The 26,729-nt window shown below is 38.4% G+C and overlaps 1 protein-coding gene across 1 annotated transcript; it reads right to left on the bottom strand.

Moving 5' to 3' along the window:
- Positions 1-3,387: 3,387 nt before the first annotated feature.
- Glod4 (glyoxalase domain containing 4) lies at positions 3,388-26,729 on the bottom strand. Its single transcript, XM_005327881.5, has 9 exons — positions 26,571-26,729; positions 23,200-23,249; positions 21,536-21,656; positions 19,529-19,673; positions 14,750-14,886; positions 12,885-12,971; positions 12,526-12,639; positions 12,350-12,436; positions 3,388-4,326 (listed from the first exon to the last, which is right to left on the bottom strand). Exons 1-9 carry the CDS (start codon positions 26,658-26,660, stop codon positions 4,261-4,263), a joined length of 897 nt encoding a protein of 298 aa, XP_005327938.1. The 5' UTR covers positions 26,661-26,729; the 3' UTR covers positions 3,388-4,260.

The following is a 26,729-nucleotide window of genomic DNA, read 5'->3' as shown; positions in this document are numbered from 1 at the left end:
GAGGAAAGGGAGAAAATAAGAATATATTTGTATTTGCTTAAATGGTTACCTATAGGGCTGGGATTGTGGCTCAGTGACAGAGCACTTGCCTAACATATATGAGACGCTTGGTTTGATCCTCAGCACCACATAAAAATAAATAAAGGTATTGTGTCCATTTACAACTAAAAAAAAAAAATGGTTATCTATAGGAAGCAGGAGAAATGGGATTGATAGGCAGAGGTAGGACCAGGATTTGTTGTAGATCTTTTTATATTGTTTTGATGTTTGAACCATGTGACTCTGTTACCTTATAAAGAGGTCTGAGGCAGCCTAGAGTGATGGCTCATGCCTGTAATCCCAGAGGCTTGGGAGGCTGAGGAAGGAAGATCATAGCCAGCCTCAGCAATTTAGGCTCTAAGCAACTTAGCAGAACCCTGTCTCAAAATAAAAAGTGAAAAAGGGCTGGCAATGTGGCTCAGTGATTAAGCACCCTTGGGTTCAATCCCTTGTATTAAAAATAGCAAACAAACAGTCGGAGGCATAGGTACTTATTGATCATTATAGAGTACATTTCCTATTGATTTCCCATATGGTATGCATATGAATTCTTAGACCAAAGAGGGATTTTTAAAAAAAATTTTTTTAATGGTACTAGGGATTAAATGGTACTAAGTGTAAGTTCAAGTATGTCTTGAGGTTAAATCCAGAGATTTAGAATGGCTATGCTGCAAGAGTTCTCCTAGGTTAGATGGATTAAATGGTACTCGTCACTGAGCTACACCTCCAGTCCTTTATATTTTTTTGAGTTCTGGTCTCATTAAGTTGCTGAACCTCAGGACTGGGATTGTGGCTCATGGGACTGGGATTGTGGCTCAGTGGCAGAGCGCTCACCTAGCATGTGCAAGGCCCTGGGTTCAATCCTCAGCACCACATAAAAATAAAGATATTGTGTCCAACTGTAACTAAAAAAATAAATAAATATTAAAAAAAAAAGTTGCTGAACCTCACTAAATTGCTGAGGCTGGCCTCAAACTTGCAATCCTCTTGTCTCAGCATGAACCATCATGCCCAGCCTTATTAACTGTTACTATGAATTTCAGAGGACAAGTTGAAGGCCTCCTGAAAACTGACTGCCAAACCACAATGGCTCTGTGTGACAGGTTAGATAGGCAGAATGTCACATAAAGGAGGTCTGAACATCCATGATTTAGTTGGTTCCACCAAGATGGCAGGTAGATTACCTCAACTCTCCATCTAACTTAGGAGAACTCTTGCAGCATAGCCATTCTAAATCTCTGGATTTAACCTCAAGACATACTTGAACTTAACTTAGTAGGCTAGACTCCACAACCCGTCAATTAAAAATCAAAGTGACTATTCTGAAAACCCAACTCTAAAAAAAAAAAAACAAACAAAACAAAGCTTTACAACTTCATTTGTTTAAAAGACCAGCTCATACAAAATCGCCTTTCTGAACTAGGGAGTAGCTCAGTGGTAGACCACGTACATAGCAAGTATGAGGTTCTGGGTTTGATTGCCAGCACTATAAAAATAAAAACAAAAAAGAAAACCTCAGGGGCTGGGGTTGTGGCTCAGTGTAGAGCACTCACCTGGCACATGCAAAGCCCTTGGTTTGATCCTTAGCACCACATTAAAATAAATAAATAAAATAAAGGTATAGTGTCCAACTACAACTAAAAATAAATAAATATTTAAAAAAAGAAAAACCTATAATACTTTCTCCAGTTCCACAGCACTTTTCATTTAACTTATATTCCCTATCTTAGAGGATAATCTTGAATTTCAAGCAAAACAACAGGTCCTTTTTCTACACAAACATCTATATCTGTTTGTACTATGATTTGTTAATCTAATTTTCTATTAGATTATTAATTCCTGATAGTACCTCTTAATAATACTGTTCCCCAAAAAACAAACTACTGTTACCATGTATTAGGCTGTTATAAGGGGGATATATAGGGCTGGGTTTGTGGCTCAGAGGTAGAGCGCTTGCCTACCATGCATGAAGCGCTGGGTTCGATCCTTAGCACCACATAAAAATAAAGATATCCCATCCACCTATAACTAAAAAACAAACATTAAAAAAGGGGGGGACATATATATTTGTTACAGTAAATACAGTGGTTTATGTAAACACTGTGTGACTAAATAAACACATACTAGTTTCTTTACCTACTTAAGGTTGACTTTTTTTTTTCCTTTTCTTTTTTTGGTACTGGGGATTTAACCCAGGGGTATTTTCATTGAGATTCAATTGCAGCCTTTTGTATTTTTTTGTGACAGGGTATCTTTTAAGTTGCTGAAACTTGCAATCCTTCTGCCTCAGCTACCCAAGTACCTGGGATTACAGGCTTGCACTACCACATTCAACTTTATCTCGCATTTTTATGAATTGCCAAGATCATTGTAATGTCATGTGTAGCTAATAAAAAAACAAACTTTTTTTTATCTCGTATTTTAAAATACTAAAATGTTTTCCTCTTAAGTATCTTTCTATGCATGATAGAAAGCATCACACATGGTAGAAATAATGCTGCTTACCCACCTAGAACATTTGCCTTTAAGAAACTAGCTTCCTTTTATTAATTTCATTGCCTGTCATGTTTTCCTTTGTTGTAATCTTTTTTATTCATTTTAAAATCATTTAATAGCCAGGCAAGGTAGTGTGCAGTTACTGGGGAGATGAATGCAAGAGGAATACAAGTTCAAGGCCAGCCTCATCAATTCAGGGAGACGGGGAGCCTGGGGATGTAGCTCAGTGATACATCACACCTGGATTCAATTCTCAGTCCAAAAGGAAAAAAAGAAAGAAGTCATTTAGTGTGTATGTTTGGCCTTTATCAAGGAATTTGGACATTTTTCCAGAGTCCATCTAGTAATTTTAAGCCTACTATTTTTAAAAAATATTTATCAACTTCTATATCTTTTTTTTTAAAGAGAGAGAGAATTTTTTAATATTAATTTTTTAGTTTTCGGTGGACACAACATCTTATTTGTATGTAGTGCTGAGGATCGAACTCGGGCCACACGCATGCCAGGCGAGCGCGCTATCGCTTGAGCCACATCCCCAGCCCTAAGCCTACTATTTTTATAGTCATTTTAAACTAAAAATTATAATTACTTTCTTACCTCAGGAGGGATGATCATAATAAATTAGGAAATGATATTATAGAAAATAAAAAACAAGATAAATAAATAATTACTATTATATCCACGGAGGAGGATTCCAAGTTTGAGACCAGTCTAAATAACTTAGGGAGACTCTGTCTCAAAATGATTTGATTCCCAGTACTGCAAAAACAAATACAAGCACCCCCCCCCCCCAACAAACAAACACACAACAAAATGACTGTACAGAATCAAAGAGAAAACCACCAGATAACATTTTTTTTCAGGCTGCAGAAACCATTTAATCCATTTGTACATAAAGAAACTAGCACAGAGGGGCACAGGGGCACACTTCTATAATCCCAGCTACTTGGGAGGCTGAGGCAGGAGAATAGGAAGTTTAAGGCCAGCCTGGGAAACTTAGTGAACCTTGTCTCAAAATAAAAACTTTCTTAAAAGGGTTGGGGATGTATCTCAGTGATAGAGCACCCCTGGGTTCCATCCCAGTACTGCAAACAAAGCAAAGGAATGGAAAAAAAAAAAAAAGAAACTAGCACAGAGCTGGGTGTGTAGAAATACATTAAATCCTTCCCATCTGTTTTCTCTGGCTTCTCAAAATGTAAAGCAAGTAAAATGGGGTTTAACCAAATCTTTGTCTAAGGAACAGAATTTCTTTAAAAAAATGTATATGTTAAGATCTGCTAGAGTAGAAGATTAGAACAGCACTTAATCATCAGATGCTGGAATTATGACTACTATAAGCAATTGATTTGAATTTATTTGAACAGTAACTCCTTTAAAATCTACATGATTCATCAAAATTCCCTCCATTCCCAACCAAGACTAATGCCCCATAGAGTTGTCCCAGTCTGGAAAATAATTTGTTACTGATCTATTACATAATGTACCATTACAGTCCAAGTGCAGATTACAGTGAGTTTCCCTCTATCTGGATTAATGATAATTGGGTTTCATTTCTAAACATATCAGAGCTTTCAAAGATTGAAATATACAAATCTTCACTACCCAGGTCTCCTTGCCTGAGCAGGACACAACTAAGTAGTAAGAGCATTTATCAAAAAGGGACACATCAGGCTTCACAGGTGCCACGCAAGAATCATAAATGCTTGTTTCACATGATGTCTTCCATTAACCTGAAGCCTTTGGTTTGTTTCTTTGAGCAAACCACTCATCACTTTTATCTGCCGCCATTGCCTACAGAAACAGAAATATACATTTATTCCAAGTCTGAAAAACAATATATACTTTATATCTCACTGCATGTACTATGCACAAAGAAGAAATTGATATTTAAAGAGTGTTCATCCAGTGTATTTTGTTTAATGTGACAGAGATGCTAATGAATACTGATCAACTGCTTGGTGATTATCATTCTGCAGAGTTAAGGGCAAAGTCTGTTGGCTGATGAAAGTGCAGGGACCATGCATGCCAGCCTGTGAGGTCTGTGGTAGAACAAAAATCTTTAGTGTCATGAGACTCAGTCTGAGACTAAGGCCAAATAAAAGCAGGTATTTGATGTTTTAGCTAGTGGGCCTTGAATGATTCACTTTTTTAAAAAATATTTATTTTTTAGTTGTAGTCGGGCACAACCACAACTATTTATTTATTTTTAAGTGGTGCTAAGGATCAAACGCAGTGCCTCATGCATGCAAGGCAAGTGCTCAACCATTGAGCTACAACCCCAGCCTAAATGATTCACTTTTTAAAGGCTCTTCCTAGCCTACTCCACCAATATCAGTTCTGTTGGATTAGTTTTATGCCTATTAACTCAAAGAGAATCCTTGTTAATGAAAGAACTCTTACAAGAGTTCTTTTAGCTGTTTATTAAGAAAAACACTTAGGCAGCCCAAAAGCAAGTATGGAAATAGCTTTCTAAAAAAAAAAAAAAAAAAGAAAGAAAGAAAAAAGGACAGGGCTGGGGTGGTAGCTCAGTGGTAGAGCACTTGCCTCGCACACGTGAGGCCCTGGGTTTGATACTCACTGCCACCATAAAAAAATAAAGTTATTGTGTCCATCTATAATAAAAAAAAATTTTTTTTTAAATGACAGTTTTCATCACAAGCTAGGTATTAAGCTGGATCAGGTGTGGCTGCTATGACAAAGTCTCAGGCTGTGGGGTTTATATAGAACAGTCTAGGACTCACATATGGAAACAATTACTTTGCACAGAGAATATGTGTGTGTGTGAGGCATTCACTATAATACAGCCATGAACAAAGTGGTACCTGACCAACAAGAAATAACTAATTGGAGAAAGTGTAAAAAATACCCATCTACCTTCAGAAGGAAGTCACAAGATGATGTCACTAATTGAAAATGAGAAAACAAATGTATATAATGTATATATCTTGTTTAGAAACGGGTGATGGCAGTCTTGGATAATGGGTCAAAAATGGGGCAAGACATTATTACATTTCATTTATATAAATCTTAGTACTGGGCTGGGGATGTAGCTCAGTTGGTAGAATGCTTGCCTTGCATGCACAAGGCCCTGGGTTCCATCCCCAGAACCACAAACAAACAAACAATAAAATCTTAGTATTATCTGATTTATTCTGATGAAAATAAAAGGTGCTTAAAAATCAAAGATATGCTAAAAAGCAACAAAGATTCACAATAGTTAGAATTGCAAAATTTTCTGTCTTTTAGGTACCATAAAAGTGGAGGGACAGAACCCAAGAAACTTTCTCATTTTTTTTTTTAAAGATGTTGATGAACCTTTATTTTATTCATTTATTTATATGCAGTGTTGAGAACCAAACCCAGTGCCTCACACATGCTAGGCAAGTGCTCTACTACTGAACTACAACCCCATCCCCAGCTCTCTGAGTTTTGAAGCACAAGTTGAAGAACAGGGAAGAGAAAAAAACTCTTTGGGCAAGGCAAGGTTTGGGTTAATATAAACAGTTCAATGGGACTGGAATATGGACAGGTAAGTGACCTTTGTGAGACAGGTAGATTAGATCAGAATAGGGAAGGGCCAGACATGTCCACATCCTCTGTCAGAGGGTTTGGCATACATCTTGAAAGTACTGGAGAGCTATCAGAAGATTAAACACTTGTAAGAATCACTGGATTGCCGCTGTGGAAAGCTAACACTGGCAGCAAGAAAGGGGGATGTACTGGAAGGTGGGAAGAGGCTTTTGCAGTATTACAGGGGATAATGAGGACATTTTCAAAAATAAAGTTGTCAGACCAAAGACATTTCAGAACTCACATCTCTTGGTGACTAAGAAGAGCTAGAAGAATTTAGGAGTGTGAAGAAACAACATACAAATATGGCTCTGTCTATACATCTAAAGCTATTTTAAAATAAAAAACATGTTAAAAACAAAACAGTTGAAACAACAGCAACAAATTAGTCCTGAGGACTGTGGTGTGAACAATTGGGATAAAAGACATACTGTATATACTACCCACAAGAAGAAGCAGGGTATAGAGAAAGGAAAAGAATCGACTATGAAGCCCAAAAGACCTCCACCCAAGTCCCTGCTTGACACTTAGCTGAATGAATGATGTTTATGGCTGAGTGGCTTAATCATTTTTTTTTAAATTTATTTTTAAATTTATTTTTTAGGTGTAGATGGACACAACACAATTTCTTTACTTTTAGGTGGTGCTAAGGATTGAACCCAGCTCCCACCCCTGCTAAGCGAGTGCTCTACCCCTGAGCCACAATCCCAGCCCTGGATTAATCTTTTTGAGCCTCAGTTTTCTCATCTGCAAAGGGGAATGCTATTAACCTTGCAGACTATACTAAGAATTATAGAAAGTACATAAAACACTTAAGAATGTATCCAAATAAGAGATACTTAGTAACAATCTCCATTGAATATTATTAAAAGAAGAATGTATTTTTTTTCTTTTTTTCTTTAAGATAAGTTACAGACACACTGTGGGTTCATGGTGAAGAGGCTCACTAGATACAATACTGGTCTGGAACCAAAAGCACTAAATATAAAAAGTGGATAAATGGGCTTCCCTGCTCTTCAAAAGACTCCGCTGAGCTGGGAATGTAGCTCAGTGATAACATTTGCCTAGTATGTGCAAGGTCTGGGCTTCAAACCCTAGCACCACCAACAAAATAAAATAAAGAAAATAAAGAGCCAAACCAGAGTGGTAGTACATGCAGGTAATCACAACAACTTGGGAAGCTGAAGCAGGAGGATTGTGAGTTTGAGGCCAGCGTCAGCAACTTAGTGAGACCTTGTCTCAAAATAGAAAACAAAAAGACCTGGGGATGTAGCTCAGTGGTAAAGTGCTCCTAGAATAAATCCCTACACCAAAGACAAAAGAAAACAAAACAGACAAGCCATAGACTAGAAAAAATACTTGCATTTGCAGGTATCTACCAAATTACTTATATATAGAATATATAAAGAACTCCAACAAGTCAATAAAAATGAATAAATGTAGGGCAAACCAATAGTATAAAACCATTTTTCAGACAACAGGGAAATTTTAATAACTGGATCTTTATCCCAGGACTGCCAAGAGAGAGGGAATGAGCACTGGATTTTAGATGACACTGTTGATACACAGTTCCCATCCCAGTGCCAGGGATTGAATCCAGGACCTTGCACACGTTAGCACTCAACCACTGAGCTATAACCCCAGCCCATACTGTATATTTTTTAAGGGTGACAATGTCAACAATGGTTTATAAGAAAATTGTTTAATTCCTACTTCCTTATATTGTCATAAAAAGTACGAAATACTTAAGTATTTTAGAAATTTAAAAAATGGTATGCTAATCTGAGATATGTCTTAGAAATCCCCAGCCAAAAGAAAAAACAAAAGAAAATCAGGACTAGGGATTGAAGGAAAGAATGATAAAAATAACTATGGTACAGAGGTGATGGGTGAGAGTCACACAGGGATTTGTTGTACTTTTCTTTAGTCATCAGGGAAATACAAATTAAAACCAAAACAAGAAATAATCTTTCAACTGTTAGAATGGCTAAAACCCAGAAAACAAAAACCCAAAATGTTGGTGAGGATATGGAGCAATTGGAATGCTCAAACACCTACAGTACTTCCCCTTTATCCTTAGGTGATACCTTCCAAGACCCCTAGAGGATGCCAGAAACGGTGGATAGTACCCTATAATTTAATGCTTTCCTATCATAACTAGGCACTTACTTTGTCCTATGGCAATAACTTGCATTTTGAAATACAAAAGCAAAACTAATACAAATATCTTTTTACGTCTTCAAATTTTATAGATAAAAGATTTGATCGTATTGTTATCTTGGAATCTAAGCATTTTTTTTTTTTAAAGAGAGAGAGAGAGAGAGAGAGAGAGAGAGAATTTTTTTTTTTTAATATTTACTTTTTAGTTCTCGGCGGACACAACATCATTGTTGGTATGTGGTGCTGAGGATCAAACCTGGGCTGCACGCATGGCAGGCGAGCGCGCTACTGCTTGAGCCACATCCCCAGCCCTAAGCATTTTTTTTTTCTTTCCTTATTAATCAAGAATTTTTACCTTTTCACCTAAAAGAAGCACTGTGAAGCTTCTCTTTGGCATAATGAAATTGCCAACATCACTACTTTTGTGCTTTGAGGCCATTATTAAGTAAAATAAGGGTTGCTTGAACTCAAGCACTGCTATATCAAGGCACTTAATCTAAAAACCAAGATGGCTACTGACTAGTGTGAGAGGAGTGTATACAAGTGGCTACACTGGATAAAAGGATGATTCAAGTCCTAGGTGGAACAGAACAGGAAAACAGGAGATTTCATTATGCTTCTCAGAACAGTGTGCAATTTCAAATGTATGCACTGTCTCTTTCTGGAATTTTCCATTTCATATTTTTGGAAACAAGAGACTATAGGTAACTGAAATCATGTGAAAAGAGAAATTGCAATTAAGGAGGACTACTATAGTATAATTACTATGGATAGCTATTTGGTACTTTTGGATAAAGTAAAAGCAATTCTACTAAGAATTTACCTGAAACATAAAACATGTACTTATAAGAAGATTTAAACAAGAATTTTCATAGCAGTCTTCTTTTTAGGAGATAAACATCTGGAAACAGCTTAATTGTCTAACATTGCAAGAATGGATAAACAACTGTTATAAAGGTGAATACTATTCAATGAGAAAACAAACAAACAAAAAATAAACTATGATGTATGTAACCACATGAAGGAACCTCAAAAATGTTGAAATAAAGAACCGTGTATAAAAGAATACCTACTGAGTGATTCTATTTGTATGAGTCCAAGAACAAACAAAACTAATCTATAGTGCCAGAAATCTGAATAGCGCTTGCCTCTGGAAAAAGTGGTCAAAAAAGATGTGAAGGGGCTGGGGATGTGGCTCAAGCGGTAGCGCGCTCGCCTAGCATGCGTGCGGCCCGGGTTCGATCCTCAGCAGCACCACATACCAACAAAGATGTTGTGTCCGCCAAGAACTAAGAATAAATAAATGTTAAAATTCTCTCTCTCTCTCTGTCCCCCTCTCTCTCACTCTCTCTTTAAAAAAAAAAAAAAAAAAAAAAAAAAAAAAAAAAAAAAAAGATGTGAAGAAGGCAGAATCTCAAACTCTAATACCAAAGAAGAGAGTTTAAGAGAAGGGAAAGTTTGTAGATGGCATGAAAGAACAAGGAGGAAGTCCAGCAAAAAGTTGCCTGAGATTCTAGTTTCCTATATAAAATTTACAAAAGATGTATCTGTATCTTCTTACACATTTCCTGCTTTAGTCTATGGTTTGCTGAGCTTTAAAAACCACAGAAAAGGGGCTGGAGATGTGGCTCAAGGGGTAGCGCGCTCGCCTGGCATGCCTGCGATTCGGGTTCGATCCCCAGCACCACATACAAACAAAGATGTTGTGTCCGCCAAATACAAAAAAAAAATAAAAAATATTAAAAAAAAAAAAACTAATTTACAAAAAAAAAAAACCACAGAAAAATCCCATGAAGCAGATATTCTAACCTTCTCAAATTGTTAGATAAAGAAGCAGAAGTTCAAAGAATTTAAGTAAATTGCTTAAGATCATTTATATAGATATTAAAATGACAGAACTGGGATAGACTAATTAATTCCTTCAATCATTCAATAATGTATTTAGAGATAAGCCAGGTAAGATAAGTAGTGGCATGTGCCTGTAGTCCCAGCTACTTAGGAGGCTGAGGCAGGAGGATCACTTGAACCCAGGCATTTGAGACCAGCCTGGGCAACAATTGCAAGACCCTATCTCTCTCTCTCTCTCTCTGTCTCTCATATATACATACACACAGAGTATTCTTAAAACCTTTACTACATGCTAGATACAAGAAGTTTGAGTAACTCCTTTGAAGATTGCTTGGAAAAAAATTTTAATACAAAATTTTTCATTTTAATACAAAATTAAAAATTGTAAATACAAAAACAAAACATAACCAACTTTTTTAAAAATCTTTTTTTTGGAAGGTGGTACTAGGAAGTGAACCTAGGGCTTTACGCATGTTATGTAAACACAATACTCCTGAGCTACTTCCCCAGCCCTTTTATTTTTGAGACAAGTTTCTGTTAATTTCCCAGGCTGTCCTTTAACTTTCAATCTTCCTGCCTCAGGCTCTCAAATAGCTGGGACTACAAGCACATACCATACCTGGCTGAAAAATCAAGTTTGATGAAAATAAAAAAGAAGTTTCTGGATTTGGCAAGATGGAAGTCCCAAAGATGTCAACATCAGCAAATATTTGAGTGACAAAGAGTTACTGCAGACTAGAGTGAAGTATAAATGGAGAGTAAAAAGTAGAAACTGTATGCAGACAAATTTTTAAAGAAGAAATCTAGGGCTGGGGTTGTAGCTCAGTGGTAGAGCGCCTGCCTCTCATGCGTGAGGCCCTGGGTTTGGTGCCCAGCACCACATAAAAATAAAGATATTGTGTCCATCTACAACTAAAAAAAAAAAGGAGCAGGGGAAGGAGGGGGAAGAGGGGGAGGAGAAGGAGGAGGAGGAGAAGGAGAAGGAGGAGAGGAAGGGAGGAAGGGGAAGAGGAGGAAGGGAAGGAGGAGGAAGGGGAAGGGAAGGAGGAGGAAGGGGAAGGGGAGGAGGAGGAAGGGGAGGAAGAAGGAGAAGAAGAAGAGGAGGAAGAGGAAGAGAAGAGGAAGAGGTAGAGTTAGAGGAAGAAGAAGAAATCTATAGCCCAGTGTGGTGGCACACACCTATAATCCCAGCAGTTTAGGAGGTTAAGACAGGAGGATGGCAAGTTCAAGGCTAGATTCTGAAGATGTAGCCCAGTCATAAAGGTCCCCTGGGTTAAATCCCCATTACCAAATATAAAGAAAAAAGAAAGAGAGAGAGAAATTTATAAAGAAATCCAGGGCTGGGGATGTGGCTCAAGCGGTAGCGCGCTTGCCTGGCATGCGTGCGGCCTGGGTTTGATCCTCAGCACCACATACAAACAAAGATGTTGTGCCTGCCGAAAACTAAAAAAAAAAATAAAAAGAAATTAAAAAAAAAAAAAAAGAAATCCAAAGAAAGGATATGGAGTTTAATACAAAGCTTAAAAGATGGGAACTACTGGAGCTTGCTTGTATGCTTATGAGAACAATTCACTAGGAAGACGGACTGAGCTGCTGAATGGAAGAGAAGACCAGAAACCTAAGAAAGTGAGGCGGGGCTGGGGCTGGGGCTGGGGCGCTGGGGTTGTGTCTCAAGGGGTAGAGCGTTCACCTAGCATGTGTGAGGCACTGGGTTTGATTCTCAGCACCACATAAAAATAAAAGCATTGTGTTGTGTCCATCTACACCTAAAAAATAAATATTAAAAAAAAAAAAAAAAGAAAAAGAAAGAGAATGAGACGAGATGGTATCTTGGCATTCCCACACTTACTGAGCAGAATAATATTGTATACAGCAGCAGTGGTTCTCTAAGACAGCCTGAGTTTACATAAGGGGTCATACAGGTAATAATGAAGACATAGGTCCCTGGCTAAAAAGTCACCAACAGCAAAAGGATGTGGTTCAGACTAAGAACCTGGACCCTACTGCTTTGACCCTTTCCCATATACATTTATGCCTTCCCCCTTAGGCCTATGGTGACATAATATAGAAATAAGACTCACTGGCTAGGGTCATAGAACACTGGTAGAGCACTTGCTTAGCGAGTGAGGCACAGGGTTCAATTCTCAACACTGCATAGAAATAAATAAAAAATAAATAAAGGTCCATTGACAACTAAAAAATATATGTTAAAAAAAAAAAAAGAAATCAGACTCACATCATCCAATAATTTGCTTCCCTCTGGATCCATTTTAGAAAGTTCTCGAAATGCTTCATCCCCAACAAAGCAAATTTCATGTCCATCCTATACCAATAAATAGAAAAGCAATTTGTAAAAAGACATCTCTGAAGCAACCCATGGTAGAGCCTGTCTCCTTGCTCAGTAATACTTACAGGGTCAGCCAGAATCACCACTTGTACTGTGGCCTTCCCTGGGGTATCTAGACTCACCAAGGGAGTCAGTATCGTCTGGTTCTCCTTTTTCATTAAGTCCTCTAAGTCTGGCAACTTGAGAAAAAGAAGGCAAAGTGAGCAAGGATCACATACTCATTAGCTCCAGATGAGTATCTGATCAGAAAGAACCATGGCACCAATTGTTTGATTTTATTATCTTAATGGCTCTTAAAATAACTGTTGAACTTGATTCCAAAGCGACAATCAGAATGAACCTGAAGAAGGAAGGCCAAGGTACTCAGCTGAGTGGAACCAGCTAGTCACAGAGATTAAACAAAAGTCAGGTGATCTAACATTACCTCTTTATGGGGACAAGAAAAGGCAATTCTTCCAAAAGCTGCTGCATGGTCAACTGGACCCTCGATGCCCTGCAGCTCCAACTTACACTGAGAAGAAAGAAGAGAGTTTATGCTTCTGGACAGGTTATACATGCATATGGTAACAAAATTCAAACAGTGGGGCTAGGGATGTAGCTCAGTAGTAAAGTATTTGACTAGTATGTTTAGACCCTGGGTTTGATCCTAGATCCCCAGCACATTAAAAAAAAAAAAAAAAAAAAAAAGTTAAAGAGTACTAAAAGAAGTAAAAACAAAGCCTTCCTCCTACTTTCACCCAAGAAGCTACCAGTTTCCAATGTCCAGAGATTTCTTCTAGGCACATTTTGTGTGTGTATGTGTGTGTGTGTTTTGTTTTATATAAATGGTAGCCCAATTTACAAGTTATTCTATCATTTGTTTTCTTTACTTAACATTACTACATACCAGTACATAAAGACTTGCCCCAGGCTTTTCAATAGCTATATAATAATCCATTCTGGTTTTTTGTATTATTTTTGTTTTTTGTGAGGGGGTTTTTTGGTATTGGGGATGGAACCCTTGTGCATAGTAGGCAAGTCTTCTACCACTAAGCTATATCCCCAGTATCCCATTCTATGGATTAATTATACAGTTTTTAAATATTCCTCTAATCCACAGGACATGAAGATTCCTATCTTTTCCTACTACAAACAATGCTACAATAGATAACCACAAACTCACTTCTTTGTGCATGTATATGCTGAGTACATCTATTAAAAAATAGAACCCCAAGGCTGGGGTTGTGGCTCAGCGGTAGAGCCCATGCCTAGCATGTGCGAGGCCCTGAGTTCGATTCTCAGCACAACATAAAAATAAATAAAAGTATTATGTCCAACTACAACTAAAAAGTAAATATTAAAAATATATATAATATGGGCTGGGATTGTGGCTCAGTGATAGAGCACTTGCTAGCACGTGCGAGGCGCTGGATTTGATTCTCAGCACAACATAAAAATAAATAAAATAAAGGCATTATGTCCAACTACAATTAAAAAAATATATATATATACATGTATATATATGTATATGTATATATTACAATCCCAGCTACTTAGGAGGCTGAGGCAGGAGGATCACAAGTTCAAGGCCAGCCTGGGCAACTAATAGAGATCCTGTCTCAAAAAACAAAACAAAACACAACCCCCAATAAGGGCTGGGAATGTCACTTAGTGGTAAAGTAGTTGCCTAGCATGTATAAGACCCTGGGTTTAACCCCAAGTGTCACCAGAAAATAAAATATCCAAGAAGTACAATTGCTGGGCCAAAGTATAAAGACTAAATCAGGTTCAAATGCTAGGTTACTAAGTATATATATTTACATATATAAAAACAGATCATGCATTAATTCTTGTTTGTGTCTAAGAAATTCCACCTCCTCTAGTATGTTGGCCGTGCTGGGGACAGAACCCAAGGCCTTTCACATTAGGCAAAGGCCTTTCACTGCTCTATCACTATGCCATATCCCAGCCTATTCCACTTCTAAACAGATATATTCCCAAACAGAAACAGAAATAATATCTGAGTGGTGAGATTATCACTAATTTTTATTTTATTCTGTCTGTATAAACATTGAATCAGGGTTGGGGTTGTAGCTCAGTGGCAGAGCTTGTGTGAGGCGCTGGGTTCAATCCTCAGCACCACATTAAAAAAAATAAAATAAAAATATTGTGTCCACCTATAACTATAAATACATACATACATAAATAAATTTTGAGTCACTGTGAAGAACTATGAGAACAACCTTCATGTTCCCCTCATTTATAAAACGAACTCAAAGAAACAAGTTATTTTTTTCCAAGATCACTTACCTGGTTATCAGCATAGCCCAGCAAAGCCCTTTGTTTCTCTTCATCTTGTTCATAAATTTTCATTCCCAGTAGATTAGACCAGTAGTGCAAGGACTTCTGAAGATCAGACACTGCAAGAGTTACTTTCAATACAGGATCTGTAAAGTAATAAATCAGCAGGAATAGACAGGTCATTTTGGTACAAAAGATTAAAAAGACCAAGCTGGGCATGGTGGATTGCAAGTTCATGGTCAGCCTCAACAATTTAGAGAGACCCTCAGCAATTTAACAAGACCCTGTCTCAAAATAAAAAACAAAATGGGCTGGGGGTATAGCTCAGGATTACTGGTTTCAAACCCCAGTACCACAAAAATACACATATACAAAAATAGGCTTAGGGCTGGGGAGATAGCTCAGTTGACAGAGTGCTTGCCTTGCATGCACAAGCCCTAGGTTCAATCCCCAGCACCACAAAACAAAACAAAACAATCATATGTAAAAATTTAGTTAATGGGGGTGGGAATATTGCTTAGCAGTAAAGTGCATGCTTTGCATATGTGAAGCTCTTGGTTTGATATCCCCCAAAAGAATTAGTTTATGATTTAAAAAAGGATTTTAAATCAATATGAAAGAGCACCTTATTCAATAGATGACACTAATTTAATTAGTCAATCAATTGGTGGGGAAAAGGTATGTATTTGAATTAAATAGCAAAATTAAATGCATTCCTAATGGGTTAAAGGGATCAAGTTCAAAGAATAAAACTAAGAAAATACTAAATACAGGTGATGATTTATACAATTTTAGATTGGGGGATGATTTTTATTTAAATATGACACCAAAGATAGAAAAACCATGAAGAAAAAAAGCCTGCCAGGTTAACTACACAAAATGGGAAAATCCTAGACAATAAGAACTAAAAGAATTCTAGGGCTGTGGATGTAGGTCACTGATAAGTTACAGGCCTAGCATGTACAAGCCCTGAGTTGAATCTTGAATGCTCCTTGTCCCCCAAAAGAATAATTAAGATTAAAAAGAATTGGGCTGGGGTTGTGGTTCAGTAGTAGAGCGCTTGTCTAGTATGTATGAAGCACTGGGTTCAAATCTCAGCACCACACATGAATAAATAAAGTCCATTGACAACTAAAAAAAAAAAAAAAGAATTAAGAAAAAATTTTTGCTATACATAGGACAAACATTCATTAATATGAAAATCATATTTAAGCACCAATGAGAAAAAGGTGAACAGCCTACAAAAATTGGCAAAAGGTGCAAAGCAGATATCCACATAAGGAGGAACTGGAATGGTCAATGAACATGAAAAACTTATTCAATCTCACAAATCATCAAAGAAATTTAAATTCATATAAAATATTTCATCTAACTGGCAAATGATTTGGTTTTTCATTATTATTATTTTTATTTTTGTTCTCTTGGCAAATAATTTTAGTTTTTTCACATTGTTTGAATTAAACCCACGTCCCCAGCCACAGGAAAATAATTTTAAAAGTAGTGTTAACTGTGTGTGTGTGTGTGTGTGTGTGAGGCTCGGGCAGGGGTCACAATCATAGAGTACTGATAGAGTGTAAATTAATACATTTCTGGTCAACAATTTGATAATTGCCTCACATGTATGAGGACTGGGTTCCATCCCTGGCACTGCTTTAAAAAAAAGAACAGTATTCTTGACAGAATGTATCAAAATCTTTAAAAATGTACATTGTTAAAAGAGCAAGTCCAGTTTCAGCAATTCAAAAAGTAATTGTGGATGTATGAAGGTCTTTCATCACAAAGACATTTGTCAGTGTTGCCCAAAAAATGAAACACTGGAAATAACATAAACATTCAACAATAGAGAATTGTTTATCTTCCTACAATGTGATAATGCAATGGAATTCTTGCAATGGATAATGAAGACAGATCCTGTCTAAAATAAAAAATAAAAAAGGGCTGGGGATGGGGCTCAGTTGAACCTTGGGTTCAATCACTGGTACCAAAAACAAAACAAATCAACAAGTCCCAGTTGATTCAGAACTTGAAGGAATGCAGGAACAGGAATGGGAATGAATGGGAATAAGTTTTTGAAACTAAACAGGAATGAATAATTTAAACAAAGGATGGATGCCAGCTAAACTGACAGATTTAACTCCATTACCAACAGAAAATTAATGCCCCAAGGATGTTATTACCTCCCAAGGAGGACAAAAACAGTATCTAAAACACTTGGGACTGTAAGTGTTTCAGATTTTGGAGTTTTTCAGGTTTTAGAAAAATTTGCACAGACTTTTACTGGTTGATCATCCCTGATCCAAAATGCTCTGAAATCTGAAACTTTCTGAGTGCAGACATGACGTTCTAAGTATGATGTTTTGGATTTCAGAGCATTTGGAATTTTCGGAATAGGGATACTTACCTGTATTGAATAACTACTAAGATTAGAGGAGGGAAAAAAAAAAGTATGATGGATTTAGTTGCAGAAATTATGGTTTAAAAGAGTATTCAGACCAACCACAGTGACACGTCTGTAATCCCAGCAACTGGGAAAGCTGAGGTAGGAGGACTGTAAGTTTGAGGCCAGCCTCAGAAACTTAGGGAGACCCTGTCTCAAAATAAAAATAAATAACAATGAGAAAGGGATAAAGATGTGGCTCAGTGATAGAGTAGCCCTAGGTTCAATTCCTAGCAGCAAAAATAAATGAAAATAATAAAGTCAGTATATAAAGCAACAATTGCCTGTCAAAACAAAACAAAACAAAAAAAACCCCACAGCTAGGAACAGTAGTTCATGCCAATAATTCTAGCAACTGGGGAAGTTGAGGCAGGAGGACCACAAGTTCAAGGCCAGCCTCAGCAACTGAGCAAAGCCCTAAGCAACAAAGTGAGATTCTGTCTCAAAAAATAAAAAGGGATCTAGCTCAGCAATAAAGTACCCCTTGGTTCAATCCCCAGTACCAAAACAAAAAAACAAAAGAAAACAATGACAAAAATGCTTTCCTCCACTAGTCTGCATCATGTCCCAAATGCTGAGTCTAATTTTAGTTTTCAGTGTTATTTGTTTTTCATCATGCTCAGCAAAAAGACCAATCCTTTCTGATGTGGGAGGGTAGACCAGCTGTGTAGGACTTATTGCAAGCTGGTATTTCTGTACTTCATTGATGATTGAAGGGTTTTTTTTTTTTTTTTTAATTTTCTGTATAGGGGGATTGAACCCAGGGTGCTTTACCATGAGCTACATCCCAAGATCTTTTTATTTTGAGACAAGGTCTTTGCTAAGTTGCTGAAGGCTTTGCAAAGTTACTGAGGCTGGCCTTCAACTTGCAATCCTCCTGCCTCAGCTTCTAGAATTGCTGGCATTACAGACATGTATTACCACACCTGGCTTGGAAAAAAGAATTTATATGGCTCATGTCAAGTCACCTACAGGCATGTGTTCACTGAGTGAAATGGCAGAATTGCCACACTCAGTGAATTGTCCTTGCTCTTTACCAGCCTCCTCCTGCCCTGCACTGCTACCACCTCATCTTTTTTTTTTTGCTTTTGTGTTGGCAAAGAGGCAGTTGAATTTGTAGGAATTAAGTAAACATGATGAAGCTATCACTATTTTGAAAAAACACACCTTGTGAGATTTCTTTCCCGCTTTATGTGACAGGCAGTGTGGTGAACTCCTCACTTCTGTTTCATCTATTACCAAGTACCAGCATGGAGTTTTGGAAACTAACCTCAGCTCAAGTGGTGTGTCTAGGAAAAATCCTACTTCTCTTACAATGATGGGTTCAGCAGCAAGCACAGTGTATTAAATCTGACCAGGAAGTTAGCTAAAAGATTCCAAGAAAGTTCTGCACAAAGAACAGTAAGAAGTTGGTTTCCTGACCCCTGCCCAAGTGAATGTGTGACAACATGTAGCCCTAACTGCTACTGGCAGCCATCCTATCATCAAGAGGACTTAGCTCTAGGAGAAATACACTGAAGAAAATAGAACATTTTAGAGAAAATTTGGGTAGTGACAATGATATTTTTCCTACTAGAATACCTGCTCTGTGAGCTAAAAATTTTTCCTATCATTCAAATCAGTCTGAGTTGGGTTTTCTGTTATTTGCAACTCAAAGAATCATAAGTAGGTGCATTACCAATAGTACAAAACCAGTCTAGATTCCCTGTTGACTAATGTTCTAACATGATAATATAATTACTCAAAAAACAGGTAAGAGCACTGGCTTGTGAAGGACATGTCATATCAAAACAAAAAGACTCTATAGCAGTAAGAAATCCCACTCCCTCTTCTTTCATCAAAGGTGGCTTTAGACAGGTGCTCTGGTTTGGATCTGGAATGTCCCCAAGACTCAAGTGTTGAAGACTTAGTAGTTCTCAATGCAGCAAAAGTCCCACTCAGAGGTGGGACTTTCGGGAAATGATTGTCTCATGAGGGCTCTAACTTCATCGGTGGACTGGTCCATTGATGGGTTTAATAATCTGATGGTATTATGAGGAGGTAGTGAAACTGTAGGATGTAGGGTCTAGTTAAGAAATTAGGTCACTAGGGATACACCCTGGAAGGGCAATTCTTGTCCCTGGCCCCTTCCTGTTTCTCAGTTCTCTGCCATGAACTGAGAAGCTTCCCTTGGCCATACCTTTCACCATTATGTTCTGCCTCATCTGAGGCTCAAAGCAACCATGGACTGAAACCTCTGAAACTGAGTCAAAATAAACTTCCTCCTTTAAGTTGTTTATATCAGGTATTTTGGTCATAACAACGAAAAGCTGAATAACACAATAGGTTTTTACTCATCCTGATGTAATTACCTGACTGAAGTAGACTGCGATTCTGCAAATAGAATTTATATCCTCCTGGGGCCTCAATTTCAAAAACTCCTTCTGCAACTTCACTGAGTGGCCACTCCAGCTTCCTGGCATTGCTGACAGCCTGGCTAGAAGCAAGTGTGATTCCCTATAATAAACAATGAACACACCCACATATATAATCACAACAGACCTTTTACAGAACAAGGAGCCAAAGTCCACTGACTCTAGGTCAAATTACTTAAGATTTAATTGGCATTCCAAAATTTTCTCCTATTAATTTCAAAGTATGTTTTGGATGTTATCTCCCACAAAGATTCAGATGTTTTTGGATCACAAAAGAGAAATTCAAATGTCAGTAAATTATGAACTATTCAAATATTCAAGATCTAGGGCTGGGGTATAGCTCAGTGGTACAGTGCTTGTCTAGTATGTACAAGGCTCTTGGTTCAATACTCAGTTGAAAACCAACAAACAAAAAAATATTTTTTCAAGATGTAGCCAGAGAAATCTTGATCTTTCCTTGGCCTGTCAGCTACCTCTTCTGAGATTTTACTTATTTATTTATTTATAGGCCTGGTCTTGTTATGTAGCCTAAGCTGGGCTTGAACTTGGCAATATTCCTGCCTCAGCCTCCTGAGCCATTTTTTTTTTTAAGTTGTAGGTGGACACAATATCTTTATTTTTATGAGGTACTAAGGATCAAATCCAGTGCCTTATATATGCGAGGCAAGTGCTCTACCACTGAGCCACAACCCCAGCTCCTAATTTTTGCTTTTTGTTTAAAAATATTTATTTTTTAGTTGTAGTTGGACACAATACCTTTATTTATTTTTTATGTGGTGCTGAGGATTGAACCCAGGGCCCCCGCACTTGCTAAGCAAGTGCTCTATTGCTGAGCCACAACCCCAGCTCCCAATTTTTGCTTTTTATTTTAACTTTTTAAATTTAAAATTTTTAAATTTAAAATTTATTTTAAATTTAGGGCTTCCTGGTATTTGGTTTATTTGCAAATGTTGGTAGTAATGATAATGTGGTCTTCATTTTTGTGTAAAATTGGTAGAGAACCTAAATTTGAGGGGGAATAATGCAAACAAAACAATATAACATTTATATGAGGCTGAGAGGTAAGATCCTGAAGCTATGATGAGAGCCCAATATGTCTCTACTGAAACTTTGGGGTTTGCAGACACCGCTCAGAACAAGGGAGTATACTGCCCACTCCCATGTCCCCAGGAGGGGAGTCCTATATGGAAATAAAGGCCACCTCTGGGGTGCAGCTTCTGAGGTTCTGCCTCTGCAAGCAGAGCCTGGGCATCTGATAAGGACAGGTTCCAGCCCAGGACCAATTTTTGCTTTTAAAAACAACAAAAAATTAAACAATTAATGAACTTTTAAATTTATTCAAGTACTCAATAATGTACACTTGGGTCTCCTGAAAAGGCCAGCCTCATTTCTTTTTTAAATAATTTTTTAGTTGTAGATGGACACAATATCTTTATTTATTTATTTTATGTGGTGCTGAGGATCGAACCCAGGGCCTCACACACGAGAGGCAGGTGCTCTACCACTGAGCTATGGCCCCAACTCCTGCCAGCCTCATTTCTAATTTGGACTATAACAGTCTCTGCTCCAATCTGATCAATTTATCACCCACTGTGCAGCCACAGTAAACTTTCCAAAATGCACCCAATAGCCTGTTTTCAAGATAGATGCTGGACCTTGCTTTCTCCTCTGCTCAAAACCCTCAATAGCTCTTCATTTCACTCAGATGGATTATAATGGCCTAAAAAGGTTCCACCTAATCTGACCCCATCTCCTACCACCTTTCCCTGGTGTTCTCCATTCCAGTCACCCTGGTTTCCTTGCATTTCCACATGGCTAACTCCCTTACCTCCTCAGAATCTTTGCTCCAATGTCACCTCCTCATGGACTCACGGACTCAACAAATTCAGATTAAACAAGTCATCTATCCTAGCCAAAAATCTACTGGGATAGAATGATATTTACCATGAAGTCATTGCCCAGCTTGTAGTCTCCAATGCCATAATTGTAAGTCAGCTCTGCAACAAAATGATCATCCTCAGGCCCAAATCCCACCATTGTTTTACTCCATTTCCCATCATAAGGCCTAGAAAAATGAAAGTAAATGAACCCAGTTACCATAGGCAAAATCTGCTATAATCCTCCCTCAGAGAATTATGGGGCACAGAATGGTGGGCAATCCCTTCTGGTCCTAAAAGTTCTCATAAGGTTATGATGACCTCAGGAGTTGCTGAGAACAGCTGAGGGCAGTGCTCATGGGCTCCAACTATAAGCTTCAAAGATCATCTGTTTAGCACTTTACTGGAAGGAAAGATTCATTTACACCTTCATTTTTTGGCAATGGGGATTAAATCCATGGTCTTGTGAATGGTAAGCACTAGATAAGCATTCTACCACTAAGCTACATCCCTAGCCCTTTAAATATTTTAATTTTGAGACAGGGTCTTGCTAAGTTGCCCAGGCTGGTCTCAAACTCGTAATCCTCCTGCCATATCCTCCTTAATAGCTGGGGTTAAAGGCATGTTTGTTTACTTTTCTTTAAAGCAGAAAGTAGAATCCTAAAGAAAAAAAGAATACTAATTTCCAACCTAAGTTCCTAAGTTCTGAACTTAGTGTGTTTATTTGTATATAAATTAACAAGTACACAAATCCCAACAGACCTTGGAATTTTTCAACATGATGTTGCTATTAAACTTAAAAGATACTCAATAATCAATGTTTTATCCAGAGCACAGAGTGTTTATGGTGTAATATATCTGATTTCTGTCACAGAGGTCCTAAAATCCTTGGAATTTCCTGGTATTGGGGGTATCTTTCCTAGTAAGTCCTTTCCATAATGCCTGAGTTTATGATAATGAACTGTCTTAGAGTGGGGCCCTTAGAGAGCCCTAGAATAGGGCTGACTCCATAAAAATCAAGTAATTAAAGGGTTTGAAGTTTCAGCCCCACTCCCCTTTGGGAAGGGGAGGGGTTAGAGATTAAGCCCTAATAATCTGTGTAAAACTACTGAACAACAAAACTAGATGAGCTTCTGGATTGCTGAAAACATGGAAGTACTATGAGGGTGTATATCCAGAAAGAATATGGAAGCGCCACACCTCCCCTCTCCCATACTCTGCTCTATGCATCTCTCCTACTTGGCTGTTCCTGAGTTACAACCTTTATAATAAACCAGTAAATAAAAATAGTGTTTCTCTGAATTGTGAACCTTTCTAGCAAACATGTGAACTTGAAGAGGTAGTCATGGAAACCTCCAATTTATAATTTCTGGTAAATCAGAAATAGTAGAGGCCCAGACTTGTGCTGGGCAGCTATATTGGGGTAATCTTGTGGGAATCAGCCTTTTATTTGTGGGATCTGACACTAATTTCAGGTGGACAGATTAAGAATTTAGTTAAACAGTAGGACACCTACTTGGTATTGGGAGAGTTGGAGAAATGCCTGGTTTATCAGAAGTGCTATGTGAGAGTGCAGAGAAACAGGATGGTTTCCCCAGTGTTCTTCAAGTTACCTTCCTGATTTACTGACTCCTTCATGTATTCCATTTTATAGTCACTTTGAGAAACTGCCTTCTGTTCTCCTGGGGGTATTCAGAGCCTATAGGAGATTTAAGATACAAGATGTCATACCCATTACAGGCAGCTTTGCAGCCTTCTTCAAATTCCTCATGCCGCAGAACCTGGTAAGGGAATTAAAATAAATTGTAAGGTTTTACTAGTACTGCACATAGTATATTTAGTACAAACTAAAAGGTCAAAACACAGACATTACCATTTGTAAACTTTGTTTAAGAAAAAAAAGGAAAGGAAAGGACAGAGAGAAGAAGAGAAGGAAAAAGGAAGAAAAAGAAGAAAGGAAGGAAGGAAAGAAAAGCTTTATACCTTTCCCAAGCTAGAAGAGGTAAGGGAGAGCAGCTTGACACTAAGCTGCGAGCAAGCCAAGTTCTACCTAGTAAAATTCCACCTAGATTGGGAAGCAGTGCTGAGAGGGGAAAAGTGTGGTTTTTCAGCATCAGAAAAATCTGATTTGCAATTCTGGTTCTCAGCTAGCAGTGTGTAATTCTGAGCAAGCTGCTTAGGCTTGGAGTCTGTCTCCTCATGTGTTGGTGAAAATGGGTAACTTGTTAAAGCATCTACCATAGAACCTAATATGCATTAGATTCTCAGTGTCTTAATTTCTGTCCCTCATCTTTTTTTTTTTTTTTTGGTACCAAAAACTGAAAAGACACTTTACTATTCATCTACATTTCCTGATTAAATTTTGAGATAGGGTCTGGCTAAGTTGCTGAGGTTGGCCTTGAAATTGAAATCCTCCTGCCTCAGCTTCCAAAGTCCCTGGGATTTCAAACATGTACTACCATGGCCAGCACTGTTTTCCTTTTTGATTCCATGCCTACTGTTTTAGTTGAAGCTCCCATCATTTCTCTCAAAGACTACTATTAGGCTGGGCACAGTGATACACATCTGTAATCCCAGGAACTCAGGAGGATTCCAAGTTTGAGGTCAGCCTCAGCAATTTAATGAGATTCTCTCAAAATGAAATGGGCTGGGGACATATCTCAGTAGGAAAGTGCCCCTGGGTTCAATCCCCAGAATCAAAGCAAAACAAAACACAGAACAAAACAAAACTCTACTATAATCTTCTTCCTTTATACCACCATAAAAGTGTCTCACTAAAGAACACTTCTGCTGGGTGCAGTACACGCCTGTAATCCCAGCAGCTCAGGAGGCTGAGGCAGAAGGATCTTGAGTTTAAAGCCAGCCTCAGCAGTTTAGCGAAGCCCTGAGCAACTCAGTGAGACTCTGTCTCTAAATAAAATACAAAAAGGGTTAGAGATGTGGCTCAGTGGTTAAGTGTCCCTGGGTTCAATCCCCAGTACAAACTATAAATCATTTCTGATTACATCACTACCTTATTTAAAAAAAAAAAATTGGGGGCTGGGGTTGTGGCTTAGTGCTCTTGGCACGTGTGAGGCCCTGGGTTTGATTCTCAGCACCACATATAAATAAACATTAAAAAAAATTGATCTCCCTATTTACTGCAGCATCAAATCCAAATTTTCAAGCCCAGTATTCAATACACTATCAGAAGCAATCCCAATCTATTTGTCTTGATATCCCATCTCTTCAATTTCAAGTAGATAAAGGCACATAAATAGTGGTGTTTCCAAACATATCTTTGCATCATCTACTCAGTTCTTCTAGTATAACTCACTCCTTCCTCTGATTTTTGATTCTTGGAAATACTATTTCTATATTCTATAAGTCAACTTGAATGTATAGTCTTCATGTATTATTTCTTAAAGACTCAAGTTAGAAAACCTTGCCTTTTTAATTTTTCTAATACTTCTAGAACATACATATCTAAGGGTCAAATACCTTCTAGATTTTTTAAAAAAATTTATTTAGTTGTAGATGAACACACAGTATCTTTATTTTTTATATGGTGCTGAGGATGGAACTCAGTGCTTCACACGTGAGGCACATGCTTTACCACTGAGCTACAGCCCCAGCCTCTCAAATACTTTTTCTTTTTTTTTTTTTTTGGTGGTGGTGCTGAGGATTGAACCCAGGACCTTGTGCATGCAAGGCAGGTACTCTACCAACTGAGCTATAACCCCAGCCCTCAAATACCTTCTAAATAACATGTTTAATCTTCACAACAGCCCTTTAATCAATGAGGGAAAACAGTAAATAGAGCTTTGTGGTTTTCTGCTCTCATTTACTAAGACATTAATTCTGACTTTTACTACTGTTAGCTAGGTACAAATTCAATCTCCATCTCCACCTCACCCCTGACCATAAGCTCTAGTTGTGGCTAGATATCAAAATCTTTTGCAAGTCTGTCACCAAAACTCAACACAGTACCCTGAAAAAATATTTCACTGTACTAAACCTCAACCCTTTTTTGAGACAGGGTCTCACTAAATTGTTCAGGCTGGCCTTGAACTTGTGATCCTTCTGTCTCAGCCTCCTGAGTAGCTGGGATTACAGGCCTGCACCATCCTGCGGGCACTGCATATATTTTTTTAAACCACTGATGTACTCAGGTAACTCCCTTTGCACTCCGCGTCTTCTGTACTGTTTCTACACAAAACCACTCTTGGCTCTAACAATGCCTTCAACACTGGTGTGTACTCTCCTTCCCTGACTTACTAGGAGTTCCCTAAAAACCTCCTTCCATGTTCTCAGGTGAGCGACCCCTGAAGAATCACAGCTTCTCAGAGCTGGAGACATGCAATTTGGAGCCAGTGGGGAAGAGAATGGATTCTGACCTCATATTTAGGCCTGGATTGTTGAAAGGAGAGTCGACGATTTATCCAGAGAGACGAGAGATATCGAGAGAAACCATACAAACTAGCCCTGACCAAAGCAAAACTCTGAATATGCTGATTATCTACCCAGAAAGGCTCCAATACCAGAAGAGACTGCGTTATTGTTCATTGGAAGAATATTATGTAAGTTTTTGGTTGTTTATTATCCTTCACAGTACACTGGAAGCTCCCCAAGGCAGACGCTCAAAAATATTTGTGTATATAAGTGAAAACACGTGCGCATAGCTAGCAGGTCAATCCTTTTTTGTAACGCCCACCGCGGTGGCCCACGCCTGTAATCCCTCCGGAGGCTGTAGCAGGAGGATCCCAAATTCGAGGCCAGTCGGGGCTATTTGGCGAGACACTGCCTCAACTAAAATTTAAAAAATTAAAAAAAATTTTTTTTAAAAAAAGGTTGGCCATGTAGCACAAGTAGTAACGCGCTTGTAGAGCATTGCGAAGCCCTGGGCTCGGCCTCCAAAAAAAAGAAAAGAAAACACAAAACAGTACCTAACCCGTAACCGGGGACTCAGCGCTTCCAGAAGCTGAATACCCGGCAGGGTTAATGGGAGAATCCGGGGCCCAAGGTCCGACGCCCGGGTTTAGGTTCACCTCACACCCTTTACCCCCTCCTCTGCCAGGCACTTCCAGCCTCGCGCGCCAGCCCCTGTCGGCCCCAGCCTGCACCTTCATCCCCAAGACATCTCGAAAGAAATGTGTCGTCTGGAAGCGGTTTCCCACTTTGAAAACGAAGTGCAGAGCTCGACGACCAGCCATGACTCCCAATGCCACACCGCCAGCACTCAGACAGCGACGCCCCACCCACAGACGGCGCCGAGGGCGGGT

Source organism: Ictidomys tridecemlineatus, chromosome 3 (genome assembly GCF_052094955.1).
Source record: "Ictidomys tridecemlineatus isolate mIctTri1 chromosome 3, mIctTri1.hap1, whole genome shotgun sequence".
In the NCBI taxonomy this organism is placed as follows: Eukaryota; Metazoa; Chordata; class Mammalia; order Rodentia; family Sciuridae; genus Ictidomys; species Ictidomys tridecemlineatus.
The sequence above is the reverse complement of the archived record's forward strand: the minus strand, read 5'-3'. Positions and strand labels throughout refer to the sequence as shown.